This window comes from Myxine glutinosa, chromosome 4 (genome assembly GCF_964187855.1).
Source record: "Myxine glutinosa chromosome 4, kmMyxGlut1.1, whole genome shotgun sequence".
Classification (NCBI taxonomy): Eukaryota; Metazoa; Chordata; class Myxini; order Myxiniformes; family Myxinidae; genus Myxine; species Myxine glutinosa.
The window spans coordinates 104,546,547-104,560,191 of NC_136264.1; the positions used below are offsets into that span (position 1 = coordinate 104,546,547).

The 13,645-nt window shown below is 45.2% G+C and overlaps 1 protein-coding gene across 1 annotated transcript in view; it reads right to left on the bottom strand.

Annotated features, from left to right (window-relative positions):
- Nucleotides 1–1,448: 1,448 nt before the first annotated feature.
- LOC137416449 (EF-hand domain-containing protein D2-like) overlaps nt 1,449–13,645 on the bottom strand; it is a 70,113-nt gene continuing 57,916 nt past the window's right edge. The window contains exon 4 of the mRNA XM_078776248.1: nt 1,449–2,089. Within this exon, the coding sequence (XP_078632374.1) occupies nt 1,955–2,089 (135 nt within the window). The 3' untranslated portion in view covers nt 1,449–1,954. The remainder of the gene's footprint in view (nt 2,090–13,645) is intronic.

The following is a 13,645-nucleotide window of genomic DNA, read 5'->3' on the forward strand; positions in this document are numbered from 1 at the left end:
CGTGTCTGGCACCGTTCGCGGCACCGTCTAAACAGATGCGTACGGGTCGCACGTTGGGGCCTAACACGCCTTGCAAGCGGCGTGGGGCTTTTGGCTTGCTTTACCGTACCCGCTTCGCGTGGCCACGAGAGGCTGCAGCCGCGGTGCCTGGTACGATACCTGCCCGGTGGAAACACGTCCACCCGGGGTTCGTTCAACCGCCCGAGTGCGGCGACGCCGACCAGCATCTCGGTCAGGAGGGGCCCAGAGACATTGTGAGGGGCAGACACCAAAAGGGGGTCATGAGTACAGAAGTGGACACACATATATAAGATGGCCATCTTAATCATATAGGGAATTGATTGTGGATTGGGAATTGTTAATGGTTGTTTGTTGTTGATTGCTCGGGGAATATCCGTGATTGTATCATTGAAATCGTATGATATCCTTACCCTGGAAATATATCATTGCACATCAGTTTCTCTTGGGTGGAATTCATAGGGATTGCGTTGCGAAAGCGCATCTATCTATAATTCCAGTAATCTCTGTGTGTATGTTTGTATGTTTGTATGTTTGTCTGTGACCGCTGTTTCTCGACAACCACGGGTCCGATATACTTGAAACTTGCCAGGTATATTGCTGGGGACCCGAGGATGTGCCTTTTCAAGGTTTCATATTAATCGGAGAAGTAGTTACCGAGCTATGGCGATTTCTTTACCAAACTCCGCAAGCCGTTCGCTTTGGACCAAACCATTTCATGTAAATAGAGGGGGGGGGGGGGGGGGATTGTCACCGTACTCGCAAGCCGTTCGCTTTGGACCAAACCATTTCATGTAAATAGAGGGGGGGGATTGTCACCGTACTCGCAAGCCGTTCGCTTTGGCTTTGCAAATGAACCAAACCATTTCATGTAAATAGAGGGGGGGGGGGGGGGGATATAATTTTAGATATATATATAGTACGGGCATGCCCTAGTATATATAATACTACTTTCTGGCGAAGGTCCTCTCACGGTCCGGGGGTCACCGAGACCAGGTAGTCACCGAGGGGACCACGTAACACTCCCACAGATCTCCCGATGTCCCTGCTCTCAAATGTTGTACTTGTGTGCTTCCCCCTTTCCCCATCGTCTCCCGCTCCCTTTATTTCGTCGTGTCCGTTTTTGGTTTTTTTTTGTCATTAATGTTAGCTGTTACACGAGCCTCGATCTTGTATACCAAAAAAAAATAAAAAGAACTCTTGCATACCCGACAACGTCAAGGCCTTTGATCTGGTAACCCATTGATAACATTCCTTTGTTATTGGATCAAGATAACCTGATGGCTATTTTTTTTTAGTTGCACTGACAACTCTCGGAAGTGGAAATGCACCAGCTGCATCTGATCCCCATGTAGCAGGAACGAAGCAGAGAGTTTGATGCTTCAAACAACCCAAAATGAAATCGAAATAAGCATCCAAGGAGACAGTAATAGATCTGTACAAGGTGAAAACGTCTTTATTGAAAGTGCAGCAAGCCAAAAAAAAGAATGCTCAAATTGTTTAAAATTTTTTCCCTACACGGCAAACTCTTTAGCAACAACACGTTGGTAATGAAAGTAGTGCCGCCCCAGTAAGAGGGTTTAAAAGTCAGCAATGACCAGTTAATACTTGAGAACAGGTTGATACAAGTTTTTAAAAATTTACAAGCAAGCATAATAATCAGACCATGTAATCCAGTAGAATTTGAAAAGTATTGAATTGTGTTAAAAAAAATTAAAACCATGAAGGCTTTTAGTTGTCAGCATTTAGGCCAAGGTAAACCTTCCACCATTTGAATCACAAGCCAACCACATCACCAAAATGCATCACACTGGTGTACAAAGCTGGTACTTGGCACACCTGCAGATTATGGGCAGAACCCGTTTTTGTGACGTCACTACAGCTGTAGTACACGTGAAAATAAAGTTCATTGGTGATAGTAATACTTCCGGCACACTCAATTGGTGAAAGCCGCTTGGAGCTGGCGGAAAGCCAATCTGCGCTGCCTTTTTTCTTCCTCTTCCTTCTGCCTCTGCTGTTTCTCTGCACAGATCTCTGCCTCGAAGCGGCTGCCTTCTGCAGCCGCAATGGCCTATTAATATGTGGAGAATGTGGGTGAGAACAGGATAAGACAAAGCCATTACATCGTATACAACCTCCAACAAGCCATTTATGGCATTCAAACACCCAAATGTGCTGTCATAGTCGTGGCCAAAAATATTTGCACCCTTGCACTTTTTTCAAATAACTCTATTTTCTCTAAAAAATAAGTTTGAATTGACAAAAGTATTCGGTCTCCACAATTCTTTATTTCACTTAATATTACAGAACGTTTGTTTTTGATTCAGAACTTAATATATCCTTTTAAATCAGAAAATAGAAATGGCCTTGACAAAATTATTGACACCCTAGACCTATTTGGTAGCGCACACAGCCTATGGATAAAATAACTGCACTCAAGCGCTTCCGAAATCCATGAATAAGCTTCCTACACCTCTCTACTGGCAGTTTGGCCCACTCTTCTTGTGCAAACTGCTCCAGTTCTCCCAGATTTGAAGGGTGCCTTCTCCCAACTGCTGTTTTCAGATCTCCCCACAGGTGATCAATGGGATTTAGATCTGCAATCATTGCTGGCCACTTCAGAACAGTCCAGCGTTTTGTCTTGAACCATTCTTGGGTGCTTTTTGAAATATATTTGGGGTCAATGTCCTGTTACAAGACCCATGACCTTTGACGGAGAGCCAGCTTTGTGACACTGGGTTGAACATTGTGCTCCAAAATGCCTTTTTAATCTCCCGATTTCATGATGTCATGCACACATTCAAGGCACCCAGTGCCAGAGGCAGCACAGCAACCCCAAAGCATCACTGATCCTCCTCCATGTTTGACTGTAGGGAAGATGTTCTTTTCTTGGAAGGCTTTATTTTGTTTTCTGTGAACATAGAGATGATGTGCTTTACCACAAAGCTCTAATTCGGTCTCATCTATCCACAGGACATTCTCCCAGAAGGATTTTGGCTTGTTCAGGTGTGTTTTGGCAAACTCCAGTCGGGCTTGCTTATGTCTCTCTCTCAGCAGTGGTGTCCTCCTGAGTCTCCTACCATAAAACCCCCTTGCATCAAGTTGGTGATGGATGGTGCGAGTTGAAACTGGCGTACCTTGTGTCTGAAGATCAGCTTGAATCTGTTTGGCAGTTGATCGAGGTGATTTCTCCACCATTCAAACAATCCTTCGCTGCAATCTTCCATCAAGTTTTCTCTTGAGGCCATGTCCAGGGAGGTTGGCTACAGTGCCATGGGCCTTAAACTTCCTGATAACATTGTGCATGGTGGACACAGGAACATCAAGGTCTCTGGAGATGGACTTGTAGTCTTGAGATTGTCCATGCTTTGCTGCAATCAACGCTTGGCTTGTGTCTGACCTGCTCAGACAATTCTCTGGGTTTCCCCCCCCCCCCCCCCCATGCTCATTGAGGTACAGTGACACAAACCAGCAGAATGACTAATTTTCTCCATTCAAACTGGTTGAATGAGTGATTTTTATATTTCAGGCACCTGCAACTCACCACAGGTGAGTTCAATTCGAAAGTACAGGAGAATTACCTGCTTGAAATCGAATTATTTCCAACAACTTCTAAAAGGTGCCAATAATATTGTCCGGGCCATTTTAGGATTTGTGTGGAATAAGCTAAGATTTAGTAATTTTTTTCAGCTTTTTTTTTGTTTTGTTCCACTGCAAACCAAAGAAATACATAATATGTTGATACCAAAATATGTTTTAATTTCAACAAATTTCTGGAAGAAATGGTGCATTATATAAAAAATTGCAAGGGTGCCCATATTTTTGGCTACGACTGTACAAACACCTCTGCCAATCAACAGCACTGGTAGAGTTTTGCTTTTGGTGATTTTAGTTTTGACTGGTTTTGGTCATACTGGTGGTAATAGAATTTTGGAAGATTTTGAAAATTAACAATCACAAAAACGCAGTTTTTTGGCAGCAGCTTCATGGAGCGTGAATATACATCATTTTCATGCAATTTGAAAAATTTCTTCAATTATAGTGCAGTACAGTACAGCACAATCCTTTTCCACATCATGGAATAAAATGGAGCTCCAGTGCTTCAAGACAGCTGTTCAACACCATCTCAGGTCATCCCCTATCCATTCAAGCAATGATATTTTCTACCCTCGTTGACCTTTCCCAAGTCCACCTATGTATACAGGTTATCAGGTTCACCCACCCCCATGCTTGATTTTTATTGTTGCATTTTCCACCGAAGGTGGATGGAGGTTATGTTTTCAACCCCGTCTGTATTAATTGGCCAAAAACTTTTTTGGACAAATATGTTGATCATTTTGGTTTGTGTGTTTGTTTGTGTTTGTCTGTCCACTCACTTATACTTGCCTACAGGTCACAATTGTAAACCCATCTTCACGAAACTTCACCAAATGGTAGAGTTTGTGGTCCGACAAAAATCATATATATTTGAGGCCAAAAGGTCAACAACCTTTTCAAATCTCTAAAATCCTCAATTTTCATCCGATTCACTTGAAATTTGAATAGGATTTTCATATCACCTTACTGACACCAACCACCAACTATTTGAGGTCAACATAGGCCAATAGGTCAACATAGGCCAGATTTCTAAAACTGTCAATTCTCATCCAATTAACTTAATTTTTGTAGACTATTTTCATATCAGCTAACTGAATTCAACCACCAACTACTTTTGAGATCAGCATCGGCCAAAGGTCAATAATTTAAAATTTCTAAAATCCTCAATTTTCATCTGATCGACTTGAAATTTGAATAGGATTTGCATATCACCTTACTGACACCAACCACCAACTATTTGAGGTCAACATAGGCCAATAGGTCAACATAGGCCAGATTTCTAAAACTGTCAATTCTCATCCAATTAACTTAATTTTTGTAGACTATTTGCATATCAGGTCACTGAATTCAACCAATATTTTTGAGGTAAAAAGGATGCTCTACTCGGTGCCATTCTACTTTGTTCTGTTTTGCCAAGTGTCGTTCTTTGAGCGATTTTTCATTTGTCTGTCTGTGAACAAGATATCTCAAAAAGTTGTGGACGGATTTGGACGAAATTTTGCAGGGAGGTAGTGTACGTGACAGGAACGAAATTCTTAGATTTTGGTGAAGATCCAGATTCGGATCTGGCTAGTAGAATTTAAGTGATTCTTCACCATAGGGAGATATGGCCAAAAACGATATATAGTAGGATATCTAAAAAAGTTGTGGCCAGATTTGGACGAAACTTTGTGGACATGTTGGATGTGTGAAAAGGACTAATATATTAGATTTTGGTGAAGATCTGGATCTAGATTCGGATACGAGAATTATTAATTTTTTTAAGTGCTTCTTCCCCATTGGGAGATGGGGCTAAAATTTATACATTGCACGATATCTCAACAAGTTATGGATGGATTTGGACGAAACCTGTTGGACCTGTTGTGTGTGAGACAAGGAAGAATAGATTCGATTTTGGTGAAGATCTGGATATGGATTCGGATATGAGAATTACTTAATTTTTAAGTGATTCTTCACCATTGACAGATTTTTTAAATTTTTTTTTAAATACTGAATCGGGGCTCGTGAAAGAGCTAACATTTACTTCACAAACAAATCATCCAGACAAACAAAATATATAAAAAGAGGGAGCGGAAAACAAGATGGGGAGAGAAGGGGAAGCACACAAACACAACATTTGAGAGCAGGGAGACGTGTGGAAAGGAGAGGGCTTGGGGGGAGGAGGCGTGGGGGGGTGGAGGGAGAAGTATAAAACACAAGGACACCAAGGACTTCCAGGACAGAAGTTGGTATTTCAAAAAAGTGGAATTGGGGTGAAATTAGCGGGGGTAGAAAAGATCAAGGTTTTGGATGGGGGAAGATAAGAGATGGTGGTGAACAGCTGTTTTAAAGACCTGGAGGGTGGAGTGGGATTGAAGAGAGTGAGGGAGTTTGTTCCAGAGGCGGGAGAAAAGAGGAATGAAGGAGTGAAGGTGAGCAGAGAGTCTTGATTTTGGCAGTTTGACCATAAGAGGGTTGCAGGCAGATCTTGTGCGACCTGTAGGAATATTTGCGGGACAGAGCCCAGAGAGAGCTGGGGGGGGCAAGGCCAGAGAGGAGTCGGTAGAAGATGGAAAGACCACCAACCTGCCTGCGGTGAGTGAGTGAGAGGCCCTTGGAGTTAGCTTCATCGCGGGAGATTCCAATGATTCTGAACGCTTTGGTTTCAACAGCGTGAAGAGGAGCTAGGTGTGAGGCAGGAGCACCAGCCCAGAGGGGAGAGCAGTATTCCATTGAGCTGCGGATGAAAGCCTTGTATGTGGTGAGGAGCTCAGGTGTGCCAAGGAAGGACTTCGCACGACGGAGGATGCCTCGTCGGCGACTGGCTTTGGAGGCCAGATTTGAAATGTGGTTTTCCCAGGAAAGATCATGGCAGATAGTGAGACCCAAAAGCTTGAGTGATAGAACTTCTTGGAGAGGATTATTCAGAAAGTGGATGGGAGGGTTGTCCAGCCGGTCTTTTCGGAGAGACATCGTAAGAGTGTGAGATTTGTCAGGATTGAAAGACATGTTCCACTTGTTTGCCCAGTCTGTGATTTTGTCCAGGTCTGCAGAGAGTGAGGAGGCAGCAGACTGCCGATCTGAGGGATGAAGAATGGAGCGACAGAGAGTAGAGTCATCAGCAAAGAGATACAGAGGATTTTCAAGAGAGTCAGAGAGATCATTGATGAAGACCAGAAAAAGCACAGGGCCCAGAACACTGCCTTGTGGAACTCCAGCCTGAACAGGAAGAGGAGATGAGAGAAACCCATTCAGGGCCACACGTTGACTACGACTAGAGAGGAAGTCCGCCAGCCATGCGTGGAGATTTCCATGGATACCAAAAGAGGAGAGTTTGGTGAGCAGAGCGGGGTGCCAGACCGTATCGAAGGCACGTGATATGTCAAGGGAGACTGCTCTAATTTCCTGTTTGGCATTGAGGACCTCCATCCACTGTTGAGAAAGCAGAAGCAGCATGTCCAGAGTAGAGTGACCTGGTCTGAAACCGAATTGATGATCAGAGATCAAGCCATTGGAGAAGAGGAAGGATTTCATATCTGAAGCAATGATGGATTCCTTGACTTTGCTGATAATTGGGAGAAGGCTGATTGGTCTGTAGTTGCTAGGATCTGTTTTTGCACCTTTTTTGTACAAAGCGGTGATGTTGGCTGATTTCCAGGATGCTGGCAGATGACCTTGAGCAAAAGATAGGGTGAAAAGAACAGAGAGAGGGTGAGATAGAGCGGCAGAGCAGGATTTTAGGACCCGTGGGCTGATGCCGTCTGGTCCAGTTGCAGAATCTGAGTCGAGGGTTGACAGAAACTTTTCCACCTTGTCAGGAGGAAAGGACACAGAGTCCAGGAGCAGCTGGGTACGACTGGGTATGGTGGGTACAGAGAGGGATGGGTTTGGGACACAAGATTTAGAGGCAAACACAGAGTTGAGGCATTCAGCTTTTTCACGTGCGGAGTCAGCCGTGTGGCCATTTGAGGTGAGGGAGGGGATGGAGGGGGAACAAACACCAGAAACAGATTTGACCAGACGCCACCAGGATTTGGAAGAGGGAGACAGATAAGAGAGTTCGGTCCTGAGAACGGAGAGATATTGTTTCCTGGCTCTCCTGAGGGTGGACACACACTTGTTTCGGGCTTTGTGAAAGGAAATGAGATTTCCTTCCGTTGGATTTGCTTTCCAGGAGACGAAAGCAAGTTGTTTCTGGGCAATAGCCTCACCACAAGATACCGTGTACCATGGATGGGAGGAAGGGTATGACAACAGAAGACGAGATGGGATAAATCTGTGCATGAGAGAGAGCAGTTTGCTTTGGAAGAATTCCCAGGAAGAATTTATGTCAGAGGCAGTAGAGATGGGAGACCAGTCCAGATGATTGATGGCTGCTTGAAGACCGTGCCAGTTGGCCTGAGTGAAATGCCAGACTCATTGACGCTGAGGAGGCTCTCTGAGAAGATGTCCACTTTAACAAGCACATGATCAGAAGAGCCGATTGGAGCAGAAGAAGAGCAGCAGACATTTTCAGGGAAGTTAGTCATAACCAAGTCCAGAAGAGAAGATGCTCCGTTGACTGAAATCCGGGTCGGCAAATTGACAGATTGTGTCAGTCCCAGTGAGTCACAGAAGTCCTTTGCTGAAGAGCCATGGCTGGTGAGAGAGGTACCCACACACAGCCTACTGGCATGGTGACAGTTGAAATCACCACATATGAGGAAGAGAGAGTTGGGATGGGTAGATAGAAGGTGGTCCATATTCTCAGACAGCGAGATGTAGATCGAGTCATCACTGTTTGGTGGACGGTACAACACACATATTAACAAAAGGTGGGAGTGAAGGGGAAGCCGTAGCCAAAGGTATTCCTGGGGGTGAGGTGGAGAGAGGGCAGTGCAGGGCGAGTGAGGAAGAGAGTTTTTAATAAAGATAGCAACCCCACCTCCAGGACGAGGCTCAGGTCTATCATACCGGAGGAGGGAGTAACCTGGGAGAGATACCAAGGAATCAGAGACACCATGAAGGAGGAAAGTTTCTGTTAAGCAGATCACGTCTGGTTTGTCAGAAGCAACCTGGATGGAGAGATCAGACAAGTTTGAGCGAAGGCCCCGGATGTTTGAGGTCCATACTGTTAAGAGGAAGGGGGAGCATCGGATACAGAACAGGGGGGGGGGGGGCGGTAGGGTAAGATGTGGAAGAGGAGGAAGAGGTAGGGAGAGCTGTTGAAGGTGTGTCGGAGATTACAGAATAGCTTGGAGAAAGGGAAGAATGGGGCAGACAAAAGGTTTGATGGTGATTGGGAGAGGTGCAGTGAGGTGTTATTTGACGAGGGGGAAGAGCGAGGCAGAAGGTTGAGGGAGATGAAGGTGAAAGTTGGAAGGGGGAAGAAGCGGGGAGGACGCTTTGAGGGGGAGGGGTGAGAGGGGAGTCTCGGAGGGGAGGAGCGAGGGAGAGTCTCGGAGGGGAGGGGTGTGGGTGGAGATTTGAAAGGAATGGGTGATTGGGAAGATTTTTTGGGGAGGGGCAAGGCGGAAGATTTGAAAGAGATGGGTGATGGGGATGATTTGGAGGGGAGGGGCAAGGGGGTAGATTTAGAGGGGAGGGGTGATGGGAAATGGGATTTTGGGGTGATGGGATTTTGAAAAATGTACGATTAATGGGAAACGAACATTTATTGCAAAATGAGTTTCTTGAGACATTCGAGTCAAAAATACGTTTGAGGACGCTGGAGGGAGGATGGAGTGCTGGAGAGTTTAGGGAATGAATGAAAGATGCACTATAAGAGATGGAATTTTTTTTTGGAATGAATGGATTTGGTGAGCAAGTCAAAAGCATCCTTTTATAGAAGAAGAAGAAGAAAAAGGTGTTATAGAATATGACAGAATACAGGTCTTCAGGGTTCAGATGACATTTTTTAACAACGTGATCACAAACAACGTGGTCGAAGAACGAACGAACAAATAAGAACGAATAAACGAATAAGAACAGAAGGAGTTTTTATTTATTGTTTTTTTTTGAAATTTAAAAAAAAGGAAGTATGGGATGAAAAGACCGTGAAAAACAGAGACCGGAAAATAATTGCAGCGCAATCGGAGAACCGCTGAGACAAAAACAAAGCCTCAAGCCAAGGTCGGACACGGTAGCCTCGTACTACACTTAGGCCTCAGAATACGCGATAAGAAAGACCGACGATTCTGTACACAGGTATGAAAAACCAACGCCAAGAATACTATTAAAGACACCCCAATAGGTACATACAAGACCAGTTTCGACAAAAACACAATTGTGAAAAGTTACTTAACTTCGAAAGCGAGCGCGCATGGACAGCTTTGAAGAGACGAGACCTCCAATCTTGCACATGCGCATTGCATTCCAAGATAGGGCAAAAAGCGATAAATAACATTTGAAAAAGTGATGGATGAGTTATGACTAAACTAGGTGGACGAGTTGGTTAGGTGACAAGAACAAGTCGATTCGATTTTGGTTCAGGTCCGAATCCAGATCCGGCCTATCAGTGGGATAAAAACAAAAACTGTTCAGCCTGGCGGAGGTATGCGCTCTACTGAGTGCCGTTCTAGTTTAATATTTGATAGGCGCAAATGATTCTCCAGCACATACTACATAAATTGTCAAAATAGAATGCGTTGGCCTGTTAATGTTCCCATCTAAACCCATAGCTCAAAATGAACCTAGGTTTAAATCCCATATACACTCTTCCATGTCCACCGATGTCCTTGAAATAAATGCAAAAGAACAGATTGCTACCAATGATTGCCTCGAAAATTATACATATAACTCTTCCATTGCCTTATTTTTGTTGTTTAAATAAAGTTCCAATAAAGGTGTTCTGCCAAAATAAAAATACAAAATTCAGCAGCATTTCATACCAAATGGATTTTTATTTTTATTTTTTTATATATTTTTTGTATACAAGATCGAGGCTCGTGAAAGAGCGAACATTAATCACACAGAAAGACAAACCGACACATAAAACAAACTAGAACGGGCACTCGGTAGAGCGCATACCTTCGCCGCAGCTACTGTTCTGTACTTGGTAAAAATACGATTTTGACCTTTTCGTGACCTTGACCTTGACCTTTGACCCGATTGCTCCCAAAATCTAATCAAATGTGTCCCGTATAATAACCAATCATCCCACCAAATTTCATGCAATTCGGTTGAATACTTTTTGAGTTATGCGAATAACACACACACACACACACACACAGACATACAAATAAATACACAGCGATCAAAACATAACCTTCCGCTTTTGCGAAGGTAATAACATCGGGAGCGGTAGACAAGATGGGGAGAGAGGGGGAAGCACACAAACATTTGAGAGCAGGGACCGAGAGACATCGAGACATCGAGAAATCTGTGGGAGGGAGAGGGCTTTGGGGGGGGGGGGGGGGGGGGGGAGGCATGGGAAGGGGGGGGGGGCGGGGTGGGAGAGGTATAAAACATATGGACACTGCCAAGACTTCCAGGAAAGAAGTTGGAATTTCAAACAAGGTGGATCTGGGGTGAATTAGTGGGGGTAGAAAAGATCAAGGTTTTGGATTGGGGAAGATAAGAGATGGTGGTGAACAGCCGTTTTAAAGACCTGGAGGGAGGAGTGGGATTGAAGGGAGTGGGGGAGTTTGTTCCAGAGGCAGGAAAAAAGGGGAATAAAAGAGTGAAGGTCAGCAGAGATACGAGATTTTTTTTTTTTTTTTTTTGGATACAGAGTCAAGGCTCGTGAAAGAGCTAACATTTATCAAACAAACAAATCAAACAAACAAGCAAACAAAGTATATAAAAAGGGGAGCGGTCGACAAGATGGGGAGAGAAGGGGAGGAAGCACACAAACAACATTTGAGAGCAGGGACATCGGGAGATGTTTTTGGAGGGAGAGGGCCTGGGGGGAGGCAGGATAGGTATAAAACGCAAGGACACCAAGGACTTCCAGGAAAGAAGTCAAAAGTCACCTCAAAAAAGTAGATTTGGGGTGAAATTAGCGGGGGTAGAAAAGATCAAGGTTTTGGATTGGGGAAGATAAGAGATGGTGGTGAACAGCCGTTTTAAAGACCTGGAGGGAGGATAGGGATCGAAGAGAGTGAGGGAGTTTGTTCCAGAGGCGGGAGAAAAGAGGAATGAAGGAGTGAAGGTGAGCAGAGAGTCTTGATTTTGGCAGTTTAACCATAAGAGGGTTGCAGGCAGATCTTGTGCGACCTGCAGGAATATTTGGGGGACAGAGCCCAGAGAGAGCTGGGGGAGCAAGGCCGGAGAGGAGTCGGTAGAAGACGGAAAGACCACCAACATGCCTGCGGTGATTAAGTGAAAGGCCCTTGGAGATAGCGTCATCGTGGGAGATTCCAATGATTCTGAACGCTTTGGTTTCAACAGCGTGAAGACGAGCTAGGTGTGAGGCAGGAGCACCAGCCCAGAGGGGAGAGCAGTACTCCATTGAGCTGTGGATGAAAGCCTTGTATGTGGTGAGGAGCTCAGGTGTGCCAAGGAAGGACTTCGCACGACGGAGTATGCCCAGTCGGCGACTGGCTTTTGAGGCCAGCTTGGAAATGTGGTTTTCCCAGGAAAGATCATGGCAGATAGTGAGACCCAAAAGCTTGAGTGACAGAACTTCTTGGAGAGGATTATTCAGAAAGTAGATGGGAAGGTTGTCCAGTCGGTCTTTTCGGAGAGACATCGTAAGAGGGTGAGATTTGTCAGGATTGAAAGACATGTTCCACTTGTTTGCCCAGTCTGTGATTTTGTCCAGGTCTGCAGAGAGTGAGGAGGCTGCAGACTGCCGATCTGAGGGATGAGGAATGGAGCGGCAGAGAGTGGAGTCATCAGCAAAGAGATAGAGAGGATTTTCAAGAGAGTCAGAGAGATCATTGATGAAGACCAGAAAAAGCACAGGGCCCAGAACACTGCCTTGGGGAACTCCAGCCTGAACAGGAAGAGGAGATGAGAGAAACCCATTCAGGGCCACACGTTGACGACGACTAGAGAGGAAGTCCCCCAGCCATGCGTGGAGATTTCCATGGATACCAAAGGAGGAGAGTTTGGTGAGCAGAGCGGGGTGCCAGACCGTATCGAAGGCAGGTGATATGTCGAGGGAGACAGCTCTAATTTCCTGTTTGGCATCGAGGACCTCCATCCATTGTTGAGACAGCAGAAGCAGCATGTCCAGAGTAGAGTGACCTGGTCTGAAACCGAATTGATGATCAGAGATCAAGCCATTGGAGAAGAGGAAAGATTTCATATCTGAAGCAATGATGGATTCCATGACTTTGCTGATAATTGGGAGAAGGCTGATTGGTCTGTAGTTGCTAGGATCTGTTTTTGCACCTTTTTTGTACAAAGCGGTGATGTTGGCTGATTTCCAGGATGCTGGCAGATGACCTTGAGCAAAAGATAGGGTGAAAAGAACAGAGAGAGGGTGAGATAGAGCGGCAGAGCAGGATTTTAGGACCCGTGGGCTGATGCCGCCTGGTCCAGTTGCAGAATCTGAGTCGAGGTTAGACAAAAACTCCTCCACCTTGTCAGGAGAGAAGGACACAGAGTCCAGGTGCAGTTGGGTTCGACTGGGAAAGGTGGGAACAGAGAGAGATGGGTTTGGGACTAAACATTTTGAGGCAAACACAGAGTTGAGGCATTCGGCTTTGTCACGTACAATGCCAACTGTGTGGCCATTTGAGGTAAGGGAGGGGATGGAGGGGGAACAAACACCAGAAACGGATTTGACCAGACGCCACCAGGATTTGGAGGAAGGAGACAGGTTTGAGAGTTCATTCTTGAGAGGAGAGATAGTGCTTCCTGGCACTCCTGAGGGTAGACCCACACTTGTTCCGAGCTTGGTGGAAGGAACTGAGATTGCCTTCAGTTGGATTAGCCTTCCAAGAGGCAAAGGCAAGTTGTTTCAGGGCTACTGCCTCACCACAAGATTCAGTGTACCTTGGACGGGAGGAAGGGTAAGACAACTGAAGATGAGATGGGATAAATCTGTGCATCAGAGAGAGCAGTTTGCTTTGGAAGAATTCCCAGGAAGAATTGATGTCAAAGGCAGTGGAGATGGGAGACC